The sequence below is a fragment of the Lipophrys pholis genome, assembly GCF_963383615.2.
Source record: "Lipophrys pholis genome assembly, chromosome: 19".
Classification (NCBI taxonomy): domain Eukaryota; kingdom Metazoa; phylum Chordata; class Actinopteri; order Blenniiformes; family Blenniidae; genus Lipophrys; species Lipophrys pholis.
Genome location: NC_137647.1, coordinates 5,837,714 through 5,860,696, shown reverse-complemented (window position 1 = coordinate 5,860,696; position 22,983 = coordinate 5,837,714). Strand labels below are relative to the sequence as shown.

Genomic DNA, 22,983 nt, shown 5'->3' with positions numbered 1-22,983 from the left:
AAAAAAATCTCACGACCAAAAAATATGCTTCTGAGCTTAACTGATGGCATCAATTAACATTTACCAGTGTGAGTATGTATGTCTGTCTCTGAGTTAGCTCTGTTGTGTGTCAGTGGTGTTATTCACCCTGCATAAGCATAGAAGATAGAAGGATGAATGATAATATGAATTAACTTCCTGCTCCACAGGGATTTAATATTTTTGTTGCTCGAACCAGAAGTTACCATTGTTTATTGACACACAACACACTAAGACATTTAAGACTAACTTTTATACACTCAGCAATAGTGAAAGGCTACTGAATGGCTGATAGTGAACTAAAACACAGGCGTATTTTTTCAACATTATTAACACAAAGTAAATGGATTTAGCACTCTGTCCTCTTCTTTAAAGGTCCTGCTCTTAGCATGACTCTACTTGTGAACTGACCCACATTAAAAAGGTACTTTAAAAAGATTAACTGAAAATAAAGGCTATGAGTGACATTTTTCTTTCATTTTAGCTCTAAGTGGAACCGGGATCTGGTTATGTGGCGAGACAGCACTTCTTCGTTCTCACAGCATATCACACACAAATTTACTGGTTCATATAAAAATAAAAGTCTATAACGTCTGCTCTGCTCATCATTTTGTAGAAAATTCCCAAAACACACTCTTGTAGTCATTTCATCTCCCTGCACTCACAAGCAGGGATAATCCAGAAAAACCATTAAAAGGAGACAATTTTATCTCTAAGTCAGAATTCAAGTTCTCCATAAGGGACAGTCTCGCTGATATATGTGATTAATTACTTCCTGACCCACTAACTTTGTGCTGCTAGATTTTGTATGTTTTATTTTGTGTGGCGTTCAGGAATGTGTATTTTTATGCATAATTTGTTGATAATCTTAATTTTGTATTCTCATTAAGCCTCTCTTTGTCTACTTCAGAGTGCATTGCCTTTAGCCAGGTCAACTTGCAAATACCAGTTTCTCCTGAATGGCTTACCTGGTTAAATAGAGTAAATAAAAAGGGATTTCATCTAGCATATTTTAAATAACTCTATGCAGTCCACTTTTGAAATTGCTCCTAGGAAATCATTTGTCGTCCCCCTCAGAAGCCACATTTCCACCCATACATTTCATTTACACTTCAGCTGTATGCAGACCTGCAATAATTGTGCTTTAGTCCCGTATTTTATTGCTGAGCTGCTGCTGCAGTGTTGCTCAATCCCCAAGAGGAAAGACCAACAAAAAAAAAGTTGTAAAAGAGTTGTAAAGCTGATTGAGAGACAGATGCACTGCATATTCTGTTTATGTGAGTCTCAGGTAGTGATAGCGGACTGAATTTCAGTACAACATCTCCCACCGGCACATTAAAATGTTCTTAGCTTTGTGTTTCATTACCACAAACATCAAGTAACACTCCATGTACTCGCGTATGTGAGCCGAGAAGCATTATTCTGATCGTGATTCGACTCGACTCTTCACACAGCACGACAGCGGTCCACTCCAGCGGGCACATTTTATGGAATTATCTTGTACCAGTCGCCCAAATCCTTCTCCTCTTCAGCCCGCACCAGGAGTCAAAATGCTGTATTCTCCGCCTTTTGTGTCGCTCTCTGTTATCATCGCTCTTTGGATGTGTAATGAAAAGGAGGGGTTGTGTTGTCAGCTGTAATAGCAGCATTTGGCCATCAGTGCGTGTGTGTGCGTGTCTGAGTGTGTGTGCGCATGCAAGAGTGTGTGGTGTGTGTGTGAGAGAGAGATTGCAAGATGCCAGAAGATAAACACCTCATATTGCAATCCCTATTTCCCAGTCTTTGTCAGGCCATTTCCTCGAGGTGCCTGCTAAGAAAATAAATAAATAAATACTGCAGCCCAATTTTTACAACCAAATTTTTCTCCATCTTGGCAGTCTATACAGAAGAAAAGTTTCCTCTCCTTACTGTCTTCTTCTTTTCTTTTCTTCATATCTCTTAACACAGCCCCACTCAATTTCAGAGCCATTTTTTTGCTCAGCCTCTATTTTCTTTCCTTGCAGTGTAAACGGAGTCAAACTCTTCTTCTAGCCTCACCTGTCCAACACCTCCAGGAGCAACCGCGTCTGAACCCGAGCTGTGCCGGGTCCCATTCCCCTCCTCGCCTGCTCAAAGTACAAATTCTTCCACCCAATCTGACTGCCTCTTCTTCACCATCTCAATTCACCCCCCACCCCCCCCCCCCACCCCATGTTTCTTCCCCCGTCTGATCCCTCTCTATCGTATTTTCACCACTCCATTGTCTCAGCCCATTAGGCAGACACAAATCCGTTTGGAGACTGAGCCTTAGCGCAGCTCCGTCCTCGCTCTCCTGGGCCTCGGTGCAGCCAGGAGGAAGCTCTCAGGAGAGACACACTCTGGCTTGTGGCCGGGGAAATCCATTTAAACCTTTGCCACAAACCCCCCCACCCCCCCGCCACAGCCTGGTACACTTAGGGCACATGTGCTTAATGAGTAATACTCCGCGAGTACACACAAACACACGCTGATCCATGCATTCCTCTATCCCCCACTGCTTCTTTACTCCACCCACGTGCCTCCATCTTTCAATGCAATAAAACACGAGCATAAATTTTAACATGTAACACGGCCATCCATACTGCAGGAGGATGGCCGGAGTGCCTTAAAAGATTTATATGTTTTTAGAACCTGTGGTTAGCGGAGATTGGGGGTTAAAGACATGCATGTGTGTGTGCTTGCGTGCTTTGTGTAGCAGTCTTAGAGCACGGGTGAGTGCAGTTTTCCTAGCAATTAATTCCCTTAAGTGTGTAACAAGAGGGAAATGAGAGAAGGGCTTCAGTGGCTGCCACTGGCCTTCATCTGACACTGCGGCTCACGTCTCTGCTGCTACAACGACCTGTTGACACCAGACCAAGCAGATAATCTGGAGTACAACAACGTGGAGATGTAGATGGTGCAGATAAGACTGAGAATTCAAAGAAAAGTCGGCAAGAGTGACTGTCAGTGTCTTAGGTGGATTTTATTTATCTTTTTTTTTTTTTAATTATCTCATAACTTGTTATTATTCAGTAGAGCAGGATTTATGCACAAACTACTGAATGAATGAGCTGGTTTTTGTGGAATGGAGTCCAAACCGAGATCCCAGGCGGACACAGATAAAGCAGCAGCAGATTGCTTTATCCCATTAGGAAAGGCCTCGTCAATAGGCAGAGATCTAGCTCTCTGTGTTGGTGCAATCTCCAGCTGATCCTGTCACTGGCATCAGCTCTGTTGGCAGTTTGTCTTTCAAGTTTGACACCACAGCTTAGTCTGCCCATCTATCTGACTGTCTATCGGCACACAATTCGTACCGTCGCACGATTACAAGAGAAGCTCAGACACCTTTAGTATTTGTTGGATGTTTTGTTTGCAGAGTTCATGTTAAGAGGACACCAATTTGAAGGGCATTCACAAACGTTTTGTTTTTTGGAAGGAACAGAGCAAGAACCAATTGGATTATGTTTACTATCAAATAAGTGAAATCACCAAAGTACAAGTTAAAACGAGGCTGTGGACTGCCTCAAAGGTTTTATTTGAAATCTTGTTTTTGATTTTTGACACACAAACGTAAAGCTATTACCCAACTATTGATGCAATTTAATTATTGGACCGCATCAAAAATGCTTACGCTGCATCTTTGCATACAGATTCAAGGAATTATCACTCGAATAGCAACGCTGGCAGTAAATCTGTATTTAACTCAATTAATGTTCGACTGTGCAAGTATTTAGAGGTTCATTTGCATGGAAAGCCTTGGGGTGGCCGTCTGAAGATTACAAACAACTGTGATTGCATCTCAGCTTGTTGTATTGTTTTTGGAGCAATCATTTATGAAGAAGACTCGAGCTGAATCTTGAAAGGGTGTCACATTTGTAAAAAATATTTATATATATATATTATAATAATAAAACAAAATGAGAAAGCTAAATAACTGCAGTAGTTTACAGTTATGTATCTGTGTTTGATTGGTCAGCCAAAAAAAACCAAGAGGCACCCAGTGTATGGCAACTTAATCAACTCATGACAAGATTTCACAGCAGAACAAGTGTCACAGTGATCTGCAGCCAACTGACATGAAATCGAGGACAGATTCAAGTTTCAGGGATTTCTTTTCAACACGACAGCAACGAGGTGATACAGTGGAGTAGTGGTGAATGCTCTCGCCTCACAGTGAAAATTTCCCCGGTTTGTGATTGGTGTGTGTGTGTTTGTTTTCTCCAGGTACTTCGGTTTCCTCCCACATTCCAAAAACAGAGTAAAGATGGATGGATGGACGCATGGAAGGTCAATGTGTACCTCTGTTGTAGAATCTAGTATTTTACAAGATTATGAATGAAAATGAATGTTTGTCATTGATTGGTTGTTTGTTTACTTTCTGAGATACAATCAAATCAAAGTATCTTTCGCTGCGATTGTGGGTGAGTGCAGGATTGTACATTCATCACTGATGACCAACACTTTCCATTCACTGTTTTTCAAGGTGAGGCCCTCTTAATATTCTGGCACTCAAGCCGCCCACATGCACTTCCTCACAAAGTGACTAGAAATGTTGAGGTCTTTTTTTTTCCCTTTTCTTTTTTTTTTTACATGTCCTGTGCTGCAGAGTGAAAGATTCCTACCTTGGCGGCCATAATCATGGACGAGCCTCCGCGCACTCCGAGGATGGGGATATGAGTCTGGGCCGAAATGAAGTCCAGGATCTGTGCTATGGCCTCCTGGTCGGTGTCGTCTCCAAACACTACGCCCTGCAGCCAGTGCTCGGTCATTAGGTCACAGATGCTCTTGATGATGCTTTTAGGATCGGTCTCGTTCATGGTCAGCACTTCCACGTTGGGCGCCATGTGGAGGAAGTCCTCCTTCTCGCGGGCCCCGGCCAGCGCCACCTCGCTGGAGTTGCCTACCAGAACGACGGCGATGCTGAGGCCGCGCAGGATGTTTGGCAGGGCCATGTGGTGCGGAGGGGGCTGGGGGATGGGAATGTAGTGGCCGCCGCCGCCACCACCGCCGCCGCCACCACCGCCGCCTCCACCTCCACCCTTCTCTCTCCGCGAGTGGCAGGCTGGCGGCAGGTGGAGAAGGCAGAGCAGCAGGAGGAGCAGGGCCAGGCAGGGTGGATGTAGAGTTCGGACTCGTTCTTGCACCTTGGCCACCGGTGGGGCGGAGGAACGAGCCCCGGCATGACCGCGAGGCGGGGAGAGGCCACAGCATCCGCAGACAGGCATGGTGTGGGAGTGGGAGAGTAATACCTGAAGAGGTGAGGGAGGTGAAGGAGAGGAACAGATGGAGATAGAAGAGGAGAAGAAGGGCAGAGGGTTGATAATGCAACAAAAAGAGAAAATAAAGGGAAAAGGGGAAAGAGGAGAGAGATGGAGAGAGGGGAAGAGAGGTTAACATACTACGATGCAACATTGATTGAATAAAATGAATTGCCAAGAGGCTACATGCATCATACGAATCACTGCATATCAATGTCAGTTAACAGAAATGGAGCACAGAAGGGCGAGAGGAGGAGGAGGAGGGGGAAACCTTGTGGAAAACTAGGCTGTAAACCCGAAGAGGGATGAGAGAAGAGGTCACACTTGACACATAAATAGTATATAAACACATACGCACATACACACACACTCACTACAATGGCATACAGTTTAGGTATAATCTCACACAGATCAATAATTCACGGAGAATGTTTCGAAGCAGCTTTACACTATATATTATGGAGGATATAATCTGTCCCTGCAGATGAGATGCTGGTTTCTTGACAAGCGAGGAAGGCAGCAACAGAAGCAGGGAAAGTAAGCAAACGCAATCAACACAAAGGGCAGATGGAGGGAAAGACGGCTTCTCGCCAACTTGGGCTGACTGGCAAACTGTCGAGAAAGAGAGATGAGTGACACACCAGCTCGAGACATGCACAAACTGACTGACGCCGAAATTGATTAAGTGATTGACGGCGGAGGAGCTCGGAGCAACTCGCAAGGCTTGGATATGACACTCGGCGTCCGCCCTCACTCCCCTGTTGGCCTACTTTAGCACTGGCAGCCGTTTTGCTGTCCATCTCTCCATCCATCCTTCCTCCTCCCTCCCACGTTCTACTTGACCGTATCTCTCTCTTTTGCTGTCTCACTCCCTCTTTGTGCTTATTTATAGAGCTTTTCATTAATAAGGATGCAGTGGGGAGAAAGGGCCAGGTGAGCCGGGGAAAGAAATGGAAAAAGAAAAAAAAGAAAGTCAAAAGAAGAAGGGAAATGAGATCCAGTCAAGGAGTGAAAGAGATGACAGCAGCAAGATAAGGACAGCAGCAACACAGCTGGAGACAAAGGCAGAGATGAAAAAGGAGCTCTTGGAGAGAGATATTTGTGTTCTTTGTATGTTTACATCTGAGCGAGTGGGAGGGCATGTGTCCTCTTGAGTTTATCAGCATATAGTCGATGTAGGTGTGCAGTCGGAGGGAAGAGATGTTCACTGGTTTTGTGGGCAGAGATACCCCGGGCGATGGGGGTGTAGTTGCTCATAAACTTGTTCTGAGCGGTGTATTGTGCGTATATCTCAGACATGACTGCCGCTAACGAGGCAGATGGAAGGTACAAAGAAGAACAAAAACACTAAAACAATATCCACGCTGCGAACGCTGACAGCTAATAAGACGGGAAATGACAGAGCGGAGGAAAAAAGTGAGCTGGAGATTGAAAGAGGGATAAAGGGACGTATGCGGAGATGACAGAACAACTTCTTTAGGGAAAACTAATTGCTGGAGGTTCGTCAGCTCTAATTGCAGGTCCCTGTGTTAATAGTCGATTGCGCACCGCTCTTCAGGAAGGACGACGAGGTGGGAGGAAAGGAACAAGGGAGGGATGAGAGGAGGCGCACAGAAAGCGGGGAAGAGAACAGCCAGACAGCAACAGAAAGTGCAAACCAAGAAGGACCTTGGAAAGAAAAAGATGCAAGAAAGACGGAATAGAGAGGAGGGAAGATTAGAGAGAGGGATAGAAGAGAAGGAGCGACAGAGGACGGGAGGGAGGGAGTGTTACAGAGAGAAAGAGAGAGAGAGAGAGAAAGATGCCCTCTTTGAATCTGGACTTCTCTGGCAGCACTCTGTTTCCATGGCAACAATTAAAATAGGCCTACATGCGCACACATAGAGACATGGTTGATGGACACAGAGATATACAGCGATCAGCCATTACATTATGACCACCTGCCTAATATGCTTGTGCTGGCAAAACTGCCCTGACCCGTCTTCTGAAGGCGCACTGGGATGCCTGGCAAGATGTTAGCAGCAGACACTTTAAGTAATGAGTAATCAAACTGGTTATGTACCCTGAAGAATCATCGTGCAGAATAAGGCCACTGCCATCAAGTAAATCTGTGAAATCCAAAACATTGCATAGGTAGGTGGTACATGTCAGAGAGACATCCACACAAACTTCCCAGCAGCACGTTGCTCAAAGCATCATGCTTCATTTACAGACCGGGTTCCCATAATGCATCCTGATGCCATGTGCTCCCCAATGTGAAAGTGAAGTGACGCATCAAGGCCAATAGTCCATTTCTGAAGGCTGGTTGTCAGTTTTGGCATTTAACATCATGTAACTGACGCGTTTCGATCACATCCTGCATTCACTTCTGCAATTTGAGCTACAGTCACCCTGTCACATCGGATCACACAAGCCACCCTTCAGTGGTAAATGGCCGTTACCCATCATTAGTGTACTCATGGAGAAATTATTCCCTCCTGTATTAGTTAACTTCAGGGACCCTCATCGATACCTGCAATCCTCAGATCACATGTCTGCTTCTCTAACCACTTCTTGAGGTTAAACTGACTTGGCCAATGCAGACTGGGACACATCCTACTTGAATTGCGCTTTACAAGTTGCTCTGACTGAAGTTGTCTGACCATCAAACTCGCTCGAATTCTTACTCGAATCCATCGTTTTGCAATCGAACGCATTAACCTTGCACAGAAAATGTTGTCAACATGTCCCACCTACTAAGAGGTGCTATAATAAAGAGATATTTTACCTGCCAATGGCCATAATGTGGCTGCCGATTGCTGGATAAACCACCAATTTGTGGTGAGCATTGATCATGTAAATGAAAAAGTGTATCGGAAGAGTGTGTGTTTACTATGCAGTCCTACCCACTGTAGGACTGCACAGTAAACACATACTCTTCCTTACTTGTGCACCCCCATAAACTATCGATGCTGCTCTTCCAATCTTCATACATGCTCTGTAGCAGTCACACACACACATACACACACACACACACACACACACACACAAAGATTATACTCGCCAACCCACTGTGTAACGCCAATGATCATTCAGAAAGATGAGACCATTAGCAAGGCCCACAGTGAGTCAAAGCATGTCTCGTAAAGAAACACAAAAGGCGCGTACTAAACCGTAGATTACGCGAACGAGGTTATGACTGTAAATGACCCCATTTCCCCGTCAGCCAGCCCTCGCGTCTCACCCACCATTTGCTCCATTAGCCACACCAGTGCACACTGCAGCCATATCAGTTACACACGGGTGGAGCGCAGATAGCCTCCACCCGCTCAAGACCCCCAAGGTGCTGATACCCACGTGCCCTTTTTTTTTTTTTCCTTTTTTGCTTTCGCCAAGCCTTTTTTTGCAAGCGGAAAATATTGCTGAGTGTGCATGAATGAGCATATTTAATAACACTAAAGTGTATATTTGCATCTGTTGAATCACGTGTGTGAATTTAAAAGGCAGGAATCATTCAGTGAGAACCTTTTAAAAACAAACTTTGTTTCTTCTGGAAATGAATATCTTTCATTTATGTCTGCAAAGTAACTTGTTTGTGGGTGCTTTCCACTAATCTTAAAGCCTGTAATTATGATTGATTATGGTGATGTTATTTATATTCTGATTTATTAATTGATAAAGTCCTGTTTGTTTTGTTTTTTTTCCCATTTGTTTGTTGCTGAAGTTTAAGCTTATTGAAAGAGACTTTGCAGAAGAGAAACTCAGAAAGAGAAAACCTGATTTTATCTCCTTTTGGACAAATTTGGCAGGATAACGCAGAGCATCAAAAATTGTGAATGACTGCCATAATCTTGTTTACATTTTAAGATATAATTTTTAATGGTTTTCGCAATTCATTCGGAATTTCTCAAGGCTAGTCAATCTAGAGAATAAAACTAATTCAGTAATAAAAATGTTGATGGAAAAAAATTAATGGTCCGCTTCTTTTTCTGTCATCATGTTTTATTTTAAAACTCCTTAAAAAGGCATTTCCCAGATTTCTCTTGCACAGGAACCCCTTCCCATTTTCTGAATGGTCAAAGCGGACTTTCCAAGTAGTAGAGATGCAACATCACACTTCAAAATTTAAAAAAAAAAAAAGAAGAAAAGATGAGATTCCTTTTTGGAGGCCATCATCACACTAGTTAGTTTTACACTGATGTGTTGTTGCCATAGTAATCTTTAAATAAGGCAATGACAAGCTTTATATCTGATTAAAGCTTGTTAAGAAACTCTTCAAATACAATAAACACAATGACTTCTGACTTTTGGCAGATGGCTGAACACAAAACACTTTAAACCCTGTGGGAACTTCCCATTATGAAATTTATAATCACATTTCTTTTAAAGATCAAACAAGTATTTAAGTAAAGGACCGTCTGAAATGACCGATCACTGGTGACCAGTTGCACCTCATATCGCAGAATATGACTATTTTCAATAAAAAGCAGGATATTCTCAGTAATGAAACAGCATTAAAGAGACTGCATCAGTGTTTGTGCTACAGTCCCCACTGCCTGTTTGAGACTGCCTCATGCTCTGTTGCTGTACAGATGCCACGAAGCGTTGGCCAATTAGGTAAGAGCACCGTGTTTCAGGTAGTCGCCCACCACAGTCAAACACAACCAGGTACTAAGTTGGCCCAAATGGACGATAACAGGGGTTATAGTAATTAATGAACTTCAAGACTTACATGGCTCATATTGTTGTAACGGAAGGTTGACGGGGCAGAGGATATGAGGCATGACGCAGGTAATACAGCTCTGTAATTGGCTCCCTTCGGTCTGTTTTCTTGCCATTGTGCTATAAATCACTACACAGAGCCACTGAAAAAAACTAAACACCTCAACATGGAAAGGTACTCATTGTTTACTCAAGTACAAATGAAAAAAGTAACTTTTACCTTTACTGATACACAACATCCTGATTTGTTTTTTGATGGTGGTGGAAGTGGGGTGATGATTGCATATACATGTATGCACACATGCATTTTCAGCATGAATACTTAATCATGAGATCACGATTCATTTTGTATTTTCTGAATTAATAAAGTGGTATTAACTTAGCTGGACTTCAACAATATGAATTTTATGTAGACCTTATATTTTGGAAGATTTATTTTTGGAATAGATACAGGAAGTCTTCTTGGCATGCCACAGTTATGGATGTAAATTATTAACTTCTGCTTTGGGGGGGACTCAACTGCCGTGAGCCTTTCACTTTAATTCTGAAAAGCAGGAGTGTTCAACATGTGGTCTGTACAATGTGGAGAATACAATGAAAACAAACCATTTTTAATAATTCCCCAGGCTGAGAAACGGACATAACACAGGGTTGGTCTGTCGCTTGGTTGATAAAAATATAAGAATTTAATCCGTAGAAAATTTGAATTGCAAAATTTAGTGCACATGAGGAAAGAAGCCCTTATTCTTGCCCTTGCCACAGAATGTTAATATAACATGCAGTTTTAGGAAAAACAACCACAAAAAACAACGGAACTTCAAGTTGAACTGAGACCTGAACAAAGAAATGTGTTCCAACAGTTAACTACCCGACTGGAAGCGAAGCGGCACACGGCCTCAAAGCATGTACCGTGAGGGAGAATTTGTAAATGCATGCTGAAGGCTGCAATGTGTTGCAATTCAAAGACATTCACGTCGATATACGATGATTCTTACTCGTAGCGTCATTTGAGGGCGGGGCCATGGCCAAGCACATCATGGAACAGGAAGTCCAATGTAAATAGCCTGTATACGGTCCCTGAACTAAAGTGAGTTTGACATCCCTGTCGCAGAGGTTACAACAAGTGTTGAACTAGTTTGAAGAGTTTACAGAGAAGAAAGTACAGATAATTGTTCTCCAAGGTAAGAAGCAAACATGATAATGTATCCTGTCTAGGTACAGTAACAGAGTACGAATACTTTTTTACTTACCACTCTGGCAAACACACAAAGCATGGCAAAGGAAAATTGGCTCTCCAGTCAATAAAAATACCTCGCCTCATCTTTACAGGTGAACAAACAGGCGGCGTAATGTTGAGTTTTGGTGTTTAATATATGTGACTGAGCAGCACTCTGTTCCAGTCACTACATATTCTGCTCGTGCAGTAATAAATCTGCACAGGACAGGAGGCATTACTGCCGAGAATGGTTTGTGTGCTCGTGGGCAGCATGACTGTGAGTGTGTGTGCGTGTGTGTGTGTGTGTGTGTGTGTGTGTGTGTGTGTGTGTGTGTGTGTGTGTGTGTGTGTGTGTGTCACTGATGAATTTGGTTTGAAAGGTTGTGAACAGTGTTGGCAGTGGCTTGCTCTCCCTAATGCATTTTTAGATGTGACATTTATGTTTTTTGTGTTCAAATGAAAGCCAGCAAAGAAAAAAAAAAAAAGTAACCTTAACGTTAATCTTTAGCGACGGGGCGGCCCTGATTTGAAATTGATCCGATGGCAGACGGCACACGGAGATATTAAAAACATTTTTCAGACGGTGGTAGCATTTTGAGGAGGCAAAACCCCGGCCGCCCCGGGGATGTGGCCGGGCCACGTCGCGGGTCACCGCCGCGCATACTGATGGGAGCAGGAATCAGCTGGAAGCCGGACTCACTGCCAAACCTATGATACGTGAGAATATGAAAGAATCGTCTGCTTAATGTGCAAACTCATTATGAACTGCTCGGATAAATATTCATGCAGACTGTCTGTGCAGCCTGCTGTGGAGGTGGAAGGTGGTGTTTGAGCGTGCGTGTGCGTGCGTGCGTGCATGAGTGCGTGCGTGTGATTATGTGTTTGGACCTGTGTCTGTACATGATGTTCTGACGCAGCCACTCACCAGCCCCCTCACCAAAGCAGTCCATCCAGGTTTTCCTCTCACATGTTCACTGGTGCTCCTGGACTCACTCCATTATGAGTCTCTATTTCCAAGAAGAAGGGGACACAGGTTCCCCAAGTTCCCCCTCCTCTCTTTTTTCTAAAGTTTTACCTCTATGCAGTCCCTTCTTTGATGCGTTTATCATTTTGTCTCTTAACAAACCTTCCTCTCAGTTCTCCCACTTATCTCTCTCTCTTGTGCTCCCACTCTCTCATCACCCTCTTCTCATTATGTGGTAAGTGTCAGGTTTGTCGATGGCGTTATTTGCATGAAAACTGGAGGACAAAGGCGACTGGCAATTTTTCACATTTATTGCCGGGCTTGATATTTAAGCAGACAGCAGAAGACGGCTTTGGAGGAGACAATCTCTCTATATCTTTCTGGATGACTTCAAACGTCTGTGCTATATGTGAATTATCTTAAGCGCCAAGTCGAGCGTGTTGTGCTGGCTTCATTTCTTCTTTTAATTGAAATAAGAATGTCATCACGAGGGGCTCACACGTCAGTAGCTGCAGCAGCATTAAGGGGAAAAGTAACAGGAGTTTGAAAAATTGCCCGTTGCATATGCTCAAGGCTACTTACGAGTATAATTCCTCTATCAGTGCTAGAACGTGATTTCATTACGAGAAGCGAACAAATGAGGAGGGGAGACTTCATCTCGGGCTTTTAGTGCTCTGCGAGGACAACGACTGGGACTGTGTTGGACGACTGTAATCTAACGTTGTGGACTTGTGCGGCGCCACATAGCGAGCTCCGTGTGATTGGAGGCTAAAACCCTCAGGTGGCGCCTTGCCCTCACCCAGAACTACTGCTGACAGGTGATGAAAGAAAAGGTTACCCGGACAACCTCTTTGACCACACAGCGGTGAGACGTGGGGGCGGCTGATCTCACACACACGCACACACATACACACACACACACACGCACACAACCCAAACCTGTGGCACTGTGCTGAGTGGGTAAGAGCACAGAAACAGTCTAATTAAGGTTCTAAACTCAAAACCCTGTTGTTTCCTTCAGTTCCGGATCAAAATTTAGCAGCAGAATGTCCGTCTATTTTCACAGTTAATAGATCAGCTCGGGCGGAAGACACTAAAACGTCAGATTCAAAATCAGAAAACATCACATTTAGTGTAATTACAGCTGCTGATAATTAGACGTACAGATGTTGGTTATATAAGGAATAATTATGGCGGGAGGTAAGCGGCAGGGGCCGCGATCACGCTTTGCATAAGGTCTGTGATTACGCCTCTGCACACATTTACCCCCTTTTAGTGTGTGTGTGTGTGTGTGCATGTGTGTAACTTTATGTACAGTATCTATACAATGTCTCTTCATTCGACCTTCTACATCCATGATAGCAAGCAAACTAATTTTCTCTGCAGTGTCACAAATAACCCACTCAGTGAGCCGCTCCATGAAGTTAAGTCCAGCCATTTTTTTTGTTTGGACAAGATGTGATGTAATAATAAAAGTGGATCCCTGCCTGGCCTTCTCTCCACCTGCTTGCAGCCCTGCCGATAGAATCCTGCTCAGGCTTTCATAAATATTATCTACAGGTTCACACTGCATTTTCCAGCTCGCTCTGGCAGGAGAACGATACCAGCATTGTCTGAAACAAAGTGCCAATTAACCATTGCTGTTTCGAATTGACGTTCACGTGAGCAAGTTACTTTAAATTAAATGTGAATGTTTTGTCTGTAGAGATTTTACTCCAGATTTGCATTTGCTATGAGGGTGTTCACATGTGTGCTGGGATATGATGCAATTGATGGAAATTCCGTAATTGCATGCACGGTATGTGCACCAGGCCAAAGTATGAAACAAGTCATGAAACTTGATTATTTTAATGTAATTTTCAGCCGGAGTATCCATAAGGCTCAGACACGCAGCTGTAACATTGGAGCAACATGGCCACAGGTAAATTTGCACATTTTCCCAAATTTGCAGGAGCGTGGTCTGGAATGGAGTTAATATGATAAGCTAAACTTGACGCACAACCACTGGCATATGGCACACGCCTTAAACTGTAGACTGTGAATTGGAAGCGATGCAAAATAAACCCGTCCACAAATCATGCTGCTTTCGCCAATTACAGGACAGCATGAAGTGGTCGTCCTTAATGAATTAATGAAATTATGAGGGCATACATTTCCGCTGGGTTCCAGCCACCAGCCTGTATGAGTGTATAAAAGAAGCAAAGGAAGAGCAAAGGCACTGTTTCTTTTTAAAGGGCCGTGTTAATAAGGGCCTATTGGACATTTACAACAATCAGCAGGTATTTGGACTTCAAAAGCACAACAGAGTGCCACCTGGTCAGTCACTCTCTCAGTGCATCTGGTCCTCTGAGTCTATCATCGACTCCAAACAACCTTTCACTGGGGAAGCTTTCAAGGCCCTTCAAAAGATAATACACCCCCCTATCGGACTGCACTTTCTGTGCAACACAATTTCACGTTTAAGCAAAGTTGTGATTTGCATGTGTGTGTTTGTGCACCGTCCTGTTTCTTACATAAGGTTTCAGACCTGTGAGGTGAGCTCGTGTCTGTCTGTGAGCTGCACAGCCTTCGCTACATCGTGTTAATGTCTCAAGGCTACTTTAAGACTTGACAAATGCTGCATCCTTTCACTACACAGCAACAACAGGCCAAGAAATATTCACCCTTCAGGACGAATAAAGATTATTTCTGTATTCTATATAAGAGAACCATTGTACACAAGGTGATTGTTGCTTATCTCACACTAATTATGATCAGGTGTTTTGTTAATTTCTTTTAGATTTTTAACTGGAGACACAAGTTTGACAAAACTGATATATTTAAGGTTCATTTTATTGGACAAGTGACAATACTTTGCAAAACTGACGTTCTTTCTCATTTCTTCCAAACTGATGAATTAATGATGGTGACAGTTCACAGGAGGTAAAAAGATATGCTTCAAAATTAAGGCAGATTTTTCTCTACATTATATAGACAAGAAGCCATCTCGTACTGGAAGTTTACAGAATCAACGTAGCAGCACCACCACTGACCATGGCGTCAGTTTTGAGCTTAGAAGAAAATAACAAATGCCGGATGTTCTCAAAGAGTGACAGCGTGACACTTCAACGTTTAACGCCCTCAACACCGTGTCTGATTGTGCCTCTCTCCCAATATCAACATCAGTGGTTTGTCCTTACAATTATCTTTACAAGTAACACTTAATACTTCTTGGTATTTGATCAGTACGTTAGATTAGGGCATCGCCCTCTGGTGGATTGACTGAGAAAAGCTTATGGATGGATGGATGGATGGATGGATGGATGGATGGATGGATGGATGGATGGATGGATGGGCATTTTAAACTTGCTCACTGACCTTTTGTTGACATTTTGTGTTTTTGGCGAGGTCGGGCCACATCCCTACGTTTACCAATCTTCCAAATGGCGGGTAAACGTCTTAACAATATATTCAATCTCGAGAATTTATACTTGAATGGATGACAGAGTATGGCTGCCTCCACAAGCTGAAATGCTGTCTACCATTATTGGGGTCAAACAGCTTCATTCTTCTGTCTCACATTATTCCAACAAGCCCAGACTCTGTACGTTTACCTGCAAACTACCTATTGGGAGGGACAGGCCTTCTTCTTCCGCTCTTATCATCCAAGTAAAATTTTGCTCGAATCTCTTTCAGAATGTAAGCGCAGCACTTTCACAAAAGCGGCTGCAAAAGTTATCAGCAATGATATTTCAATCATCCTCTCTACTTTTTCACATTCAATCAGATACTTTTTGTATGAAATCGCCTGGTCTGAGACAAATCGGCAATGGTCTGAAATACTGGACATGATGTTCTGATGTGGAAAGATTGATTTCGGGTCATTTTGCCACATTCACTCTTCCACAACCTTTTATCCTGAAGGCCTCAGAGAGCTCTTCAGATAACAGTACCAAAGAATATTAAATAAAACTATAGAAGTTACAATAGGATTTCATTTGTGTAATGATAGATAATGTTGTTTTGGGTTTTTTTATTAACATTTGTTGGTCACACCTATTCTTTTGGCATCTCTAAGTACTGCAGCAAAACAAGCTCATAAACAACACGTTTTCTACAAAATCTCGCCCCCGGTTGAGTAAGCATAATGCAGATGTGCTTCCCTGGCTTGAAGCAGCTGTTTCTGGCTGTGTCCAAACCACAGAGCTGCACGGGGAGTCCACAATTTGTCCAAGGATGGTCCCACAGGACGCAGCACAGCGCGAAGGGAAGCGTAAGGCCAGCACCGGAGCCCCAGACTCCCTTGGCTAATTTACTGGGCAGAGACAGGCACAATGTGAAGCATTCTCTCATCGTTTGGCGAAATGCGGCAGCTGTTGAACGGGTACAAGCGCCTGCAGCTGTTTGATGATGTGCTGGTCCTGCAGCTGAGGGAGTGAGACCGAGGGATAATGCATGATCAACTTGCTCATCCACACTCCTCCATCAAGCCAGGGGGTCAGACCACAGCGACAACAGCTTCGCTTTGTCTCAGGTGGCGTATGGGCATGTGTGTGCGTGTGTGTTTATGTTCGTCCAGGTCGTGTGTCCTTGCAAGCGCGATGATTTGCTACCAACCATCTGCCATCCACCATTAGCTGTTTGTTTTTGCATATCGAGCCTCCTATAGATGCAGAGACACTTAAAACACTTTGGATTGACAAATGTGTTTTGACAACACGGAGGGAGATAAGCGCTGGTCTCCAGGATCTCTCCCAGGGACACGTTTCTATTTACACCTACTCCTCCTCACAGAAGAGACGCTTAATCTTCTCCCATGATTTGTGGCTTCACTGCCAAAATCCCTCTCTCCATTCTGTTCTGTTTTTTCCCCTCCATCCCTACTTTTCTGTTACTTCCCCTCCACTACTTGCTTTTTCTCTCTCTCTCTCTCTCTTTTCTCAGATGCCTTGCTTAAGCATTAGCGCTTCAACTCGCGTGTCATTGTGATAGACCTTTATGAGCGGGAGTGTTTACACGTGCAGAGTTCGGCAGCAGACTGCCGAGAGGTAAGGCAGGGGATAGGAAGAGCACGGTGCATTGACCCCCGTGCCAATAACAGTGCTGTAATCACTTTAAATGTGTTTTATTGTCAGCTTTTCACAGATTAGAGCCACAATAATCTGTCCTCCTCCATCCATCTCATTCCAAGCTGTTATTTTTGGCATCAGGATTCTGCCTTTTTGGATTAGTAGGTGTGCAAGTGGGTTTTTTCCCCCCCAATATTTTTCCTATTCTTTGTGAGACTAAGTGTGTTTGTGTGTATGCATGGGAGAGAGAAGACAGCAAGGTTGTACAGCAACACATCTACATCCCTCTATTGTGGCGAGAAAATATTCTCAAGTGGATATTTTGTTGGATAGCTTTCTCAAAAAGAAAGATATTGTGGCTGCAAAGTCTGCCTCTTCAAGTGGAAATCAGCATCTCATGGGCATGGGTATAGATGGATGAATAAAAGAAAAAACCCAAGCCCTGAATGAAATATGCTTAAGCAAGAACATGGCCTAATCCACTACTCTGCAACACAATGCACACATAAAAGTGAACCTAGAGGAAACACATATTGTTAATTTTGAGGAACACTTTTTATCCCCCCCCCCCACTTTCTCTAAAAACATTTAACATTGCCAATTGACCTCACAAAATCTGTAAACTCTGTGAAAATGTGCCGCGGAAAGGTTATGTAAAATCACCCACCCATAATCTTTTATGGACCTCTTTAACTCACACCACTCAGTCGAACACACTGTAGAGGAGCGATCTCCTCGCTCTCCCCTCGGGCCGAATATTGACTGATGACTTTCATTTTCAGCTATCAATTCTGTTGCTAATTTTACACATTTCAATTAATTCCAGGTATTCCTGCGCAGACTCTCAATGATTGGAAGCTGCAATGAAGGTTGCTGTTTTCACCACCGCCATATATTTATGCCAAAGACGAAGGGGAGAAATATATATCAGGTGTTTTTGCATGATCATCACAACTTCCCTACAGACTTAAGGCTGTCATGCATCTCACCTTTCCTTTCTTTCTAACTTATCTGTCTTCTCCATCGCTCTCACTCAATCTCCTCTCTTTCTGTCTGTTTTCCTCTCACTCATCCTCCCTTTCTCTCCTCCCATTTCTTACTTCATCCCATTTTTCATCTCTACATTTTTCTGTCTCTTTGTCTATTATCTCTCTTTCTTTTTCCATCTTCCTCACTCCCTACTTTTCTTCTGTCTCTGCATCTTCATCTGTCCATCTCTATTTCTCCCTCTTCTTCCCAGGCTGATGTGAGCGTCTCTCTGCTGCGGGATGATGATGAGACTCCCCACAGGGATAATGACATCCAAGAGCGTCTCTCGAGCGGATGTCCCCTGGATTTAATTCCACCCAACGTTCAGCCCGAGAGAGAGAGAGAGAGAGAGAGAGAGAGAGAGAGAGAGAGAGAGAGAGAGAGAGAGAGAGAGAGAGAGAGAGAGAGAGAGAGAGAGAGAGACAGCAACACAATACAGACACACACAGACAGGTGGCTTTGCCAGTTCGACAGGCAGCAGCCGCTGAGATACACAAAGAGACAGTTAGTCAGGCTGGCCAGCTCACCGGCAGACATCCAGCAGGAATAGAAGCAGACGGGAACAAACACCGCTGCCACAGGTGAACACTTAAGCAATAGTGGGTGGCACCAGCGTACAACTGGTCTCCATGAAGCAAAGAAGAGAGCTTTCTTAATCTGAGAGCGGTAAGATGGGTCATCTGCCCAGGTGATGAAAGTGTATCCTCCCTCAGCTGGTAACAAACTACCGATTGGCTAAAAAGCAGCTTCTAAAAAAACGCTTGCTTCTTCAACAAGGTAACCTTGAAGCCATTGGAGATTCAGCGCATAGCTCAAGGACACTTCTGCAGGTCAGACAGGCTTCAGAATTCCTGCTGTGCAAACTTGCTGCTGCATCATAAAGTCCTCAGCACCTAAAAACAGTTAATATTTACAATACGAATTGTTAAAATTCAGGAATGCATTCATCAAAATACTTTGATTTCATGTGTTCTGTTAGTGGGGTAGCTCCATCCTGGGCGAGTGGCCATAAACTGTAACTCCCACATTTCTTCCATTTCTTCGACTAATTCTGGCACACGTGAGAGTTGTGGAATGTGTGAGCGTTCTAGTACGCATCAAAAAAATAACTTAAACAAAACCCTGGGAAGGAAACATTACATTTCCAAGCAATTAAATTGAGGCTGTGAATAAATAAAAGGTTTTGAATTATCACAATTAAGGCCATGTTTACACCCCAACGTTTTCAAGGGAAAACAGAAAACTTTCATTGCGTTTTGGATGTCTGTTTAAATGACAGCGGCGCTCGCAGCCACTGACAACACAACTTCTTGAAAACAGCTGCCAAGATGGAACCGTTTGAAAATGCTCCGACTCCATATCTTTGGAAACGCAACAAATGATTTTCCAGCCTTCACCCAAAAAACAGGCCTGCACCACACAGCCTCCACTGTAAACCCTCCGTGGTTAAATGGATGGCGAAAGAAATTTGTACTTGACCGGTAATCACAAACCTGCACTGATGTACCAACCACAAAACAGCTCAGTCATGAATATTCATGGGTGTAGATATGTAATCAAGCGGTGGCACCCACTGTGGAGGGGGGGCTGGTGTAGGAGATGATCCGACTCCCCATTCAGGTCAGATCTCCAGAGCGCCTTGGCGCCAGAGGACTCCATTTGCTGTGGCAGAGTCAGCGGGGTGAGCCGCTCCAGTACCTTCAATTAGCAACCTATTATCATTCATGAGTTTGTTTGTGCAAAGCTGTAAGATTGAATTCCAGTTAGTCGTCTTCCTCCTCGCGCTCGGTCCGCTGAAGTTAAAGGAAAGTGGCGAGCGGGAACACGACAGCCCTGCGTGTACGCGCTCTGTGCTCCATTGAGCTCTTTTCTGCCCCGTTGAGGGTTGGTTCAGTTCGTATCTGTGCAGGACGACGTCGGTTTCGCTCACAAGACGTACAGAAGGTCATAAATTCACAATAAGACCTGTTGAAGGAGACACGCTCAAGCTGGTGGTGCTCCTGAGAGTGGCTTTTAAGACTCACTGTTTTGCATTTGAATATATTCATAGATTTGAGTTACATTTTCTTTCATTTGGCAGTATAGAGCTGCTCCTCCGTGTCATAAAGAAAAGCAGGAACATTGTTCACTCTTCATGCCACATGGCTTCTGGACTCATCAAACACAGCCAGTGGTGTCTCTATTGTTATGACCATAACACAAACTCCTTTCTCTCTTCCTCAACCCAACGACTACGTACTCCACCACTCAAGACACGATTAAAGCAGCACTAGCATGTGGTAAACAAAGCCCACTGGCCCGGTAGCTTTACTGTTGTTTCTGTCCTCCAGGCTGTTCTGTGCGATATAATGGTGTTGACCCCAGTGGCGCCAGACCCTCCATATTGAGTTATTATATTTATGCAACCACTAAGCTTCTCGGCTATTTCACAACGCTGTCAGCTTCCACTACCTGCGCTTGGCCAAGGCCTGCTGTGGACATTCGCAATTCGTGGTGGAAAATTGAGCAGCTGGCAAAAATAAATTTTTTTTTAAATGTGAGCGCAGCGGAGAAACCCAACGAGAGGCCGAGCAAGTGAGACAGGAAGAGACGGAGAGGGGAAGAGTCAGAGGGGGAGAAGAAGTGAGCCCTGTATATTTTATTCAGTGGCAGCGGAGTACAATTCATAATCAGGGCCGACTGATTCACAGTTTTAATTAAAAAGTGGCCTTATAGTGCCGATGGTAACATCCTGATTTATGAAGACCCGACCACAGGCTTCCATCCACCAGGGAGAGTGAGTCCACCGGTGAGGACGGCGGACTGGAGAGGGTGCCAACACTCATGGAGGGGAGGGTCTCCCTTCCCACAGCAAGGCAGTGTGCACCGTGAGCATACATCTCTGAGTGTGCGTGCAGGCCAAACATAAGTGCAGGTCTGTTTAAACAATGCAAAACATCTTCCAGTTATTTTTGCCACAAAGTCAGAATACACTTCATATGGCCTTTTATACAATGCATCGAAACTGTATACACACAATGAACCAAATGTGAAGTTGCTCCCTGAGAAATGCATGAGAGAAATGAAAGTTCCAAAAGATTTGTAGCCATTCGTGGGTCAATAATAATTACAATTAAAAAGACTCCTCGTGATGATAAGTTTGATAAAGTGGTAAGGATGACGTAAATCAATAATAAAAATAGTTTATAATCATCTCTCTATTTTTCCATCATGCTTGATAGATAAAGTGTCACTTCAGCAATCTTGTGTGATCAGATCTTGATTTTCAAATATAAAAGTCCTGAAAGCTGTTTAAGAACCAAAACAAATCACTTCAAATGAATTAAGCCATTTCTGAATCTCAAGCTAAGGCTGTTTTTAACCCATTTAGTTGTATTTTATGCACATAAATGCACTGATGCAGGCAGAGGCAGGATACTGCCGGCTGTTGCCGAGCAACCGATGCAAAAATGTTCAAAATGTTGTGAATGCTTGAGAGTCAAATCTTTCCAAAGATGAGCCATTTGAAAATCGAGGTCTGACTGTCCCTTCATTACATGCTACACGGTACGACACGGATGTCAGAAACTTCAGAACGTCTTATTTGTGCAGATTGACGCCGTCAACGTCCACTAAATGGGAGATGACGCCATACACGAGTCAAAAAAGAATTTGTTCGATATTGTGATCAGAATACAGTTACAGGATGCACATATGTTACCCTGAAACTTATTAAAATGTATAAATCAGTCAAACTACATAAGCTGCTCAATTAAGTGACACAGTATAAATCATGTGAACAAGTCTTTAACAAGCCTTCTATTTGGTCTTTCTTATTGAATTTTTGAAAGGTTTTGATGGTTTCGGTGTTCCATTTTAAACAAAAATGCCCTAACACAACCTTAAAACAGACCAATACTGCCATTGAGGTGTCATTTTGAGACATTTCATGAAAAGATCAACTGGAGTTAATTTAATTTAATAGCATTAAGATCCCAGGATAACCTGAATGTATGATATTAGTTCTTCAATGTTACTGTGTGTGTTTGGTGGCACTGATAAGCTCTTGTTACAAATGGGTGAAAATGTGTCAGGAGTCCTGGGGGCCACGGTGATGAATAGAAGACGAGAATATTGGCCTTTACCTGGATATCTTTTATACCGTTGTTTAATTCTTTACATATTCTAACAGGTATGATGCTGAATATGACATATGGATTTTGTCAAAGGAGTATAAAAATATCAGCTTTTTCTGCAGCGAGTTGTCGGCGCATGAATAGATGAAGCATTTAAAAGTAAATCAGCATGTGGAATCACATTTCACATAGCATCTCAGTTGAGATCAATTTTATTTCATATGTGTGGATGAACACACAGTTGAGTCTGTCAAATGAAAAAGGCAGAATTTACAGAAAACTTTAATTTGATTTAAAATGCAGCTAATTGCATATAAAACGGAATATTTCCTTCTGTCCATCCCTATATGCTCGTCTTTTGTCATGTTAATGTACTGTAAGATTTATTTCTCCATTTTAAATCAAAGAAATTGAAAAGTTTTGTCCTGATATTAGTTACAAATGTTGATCGTTGGCCCCCTTAGGCAGTAATGTAGAGACTCACTGTTATAGATTTCGTAAACACTTCAGAAGTTATGGTTATGAGAAATATACGCAAAATCCTGTCAGCAGTAACAAGACAGTCTGACTCATCTACTGTGATAATTAACATAAGAAGATGCTGCTGAGGGAGGTGCAGCTTTTTATAAATTGATAT

The 22,983-nt window shown here is 43.3% G+C and overlaps 1 protein-coding gene across 1 annotated transcript in view; it reads right to left on the bottom strand.

The window, feature by feature from the left end:
* Positions 1-22,983, bottom strand: part of grin2ba (glutamate receptor, ionotropic, N-methyl D-aspartate 2B-a) — a gene marked incomplete at both ends in the record, with an annotated part of 139,291 nt that overhangs the window by 104,995 nt on the left and 11,313 nt on the right. The window contains 1 exon segment of the mRNA XM_080487578.1: positions 4,638-5,264. Within this exon segment, the coding sequence (XP_080343704.1) occupies positions 4,638-5,264 (627 nt within the window).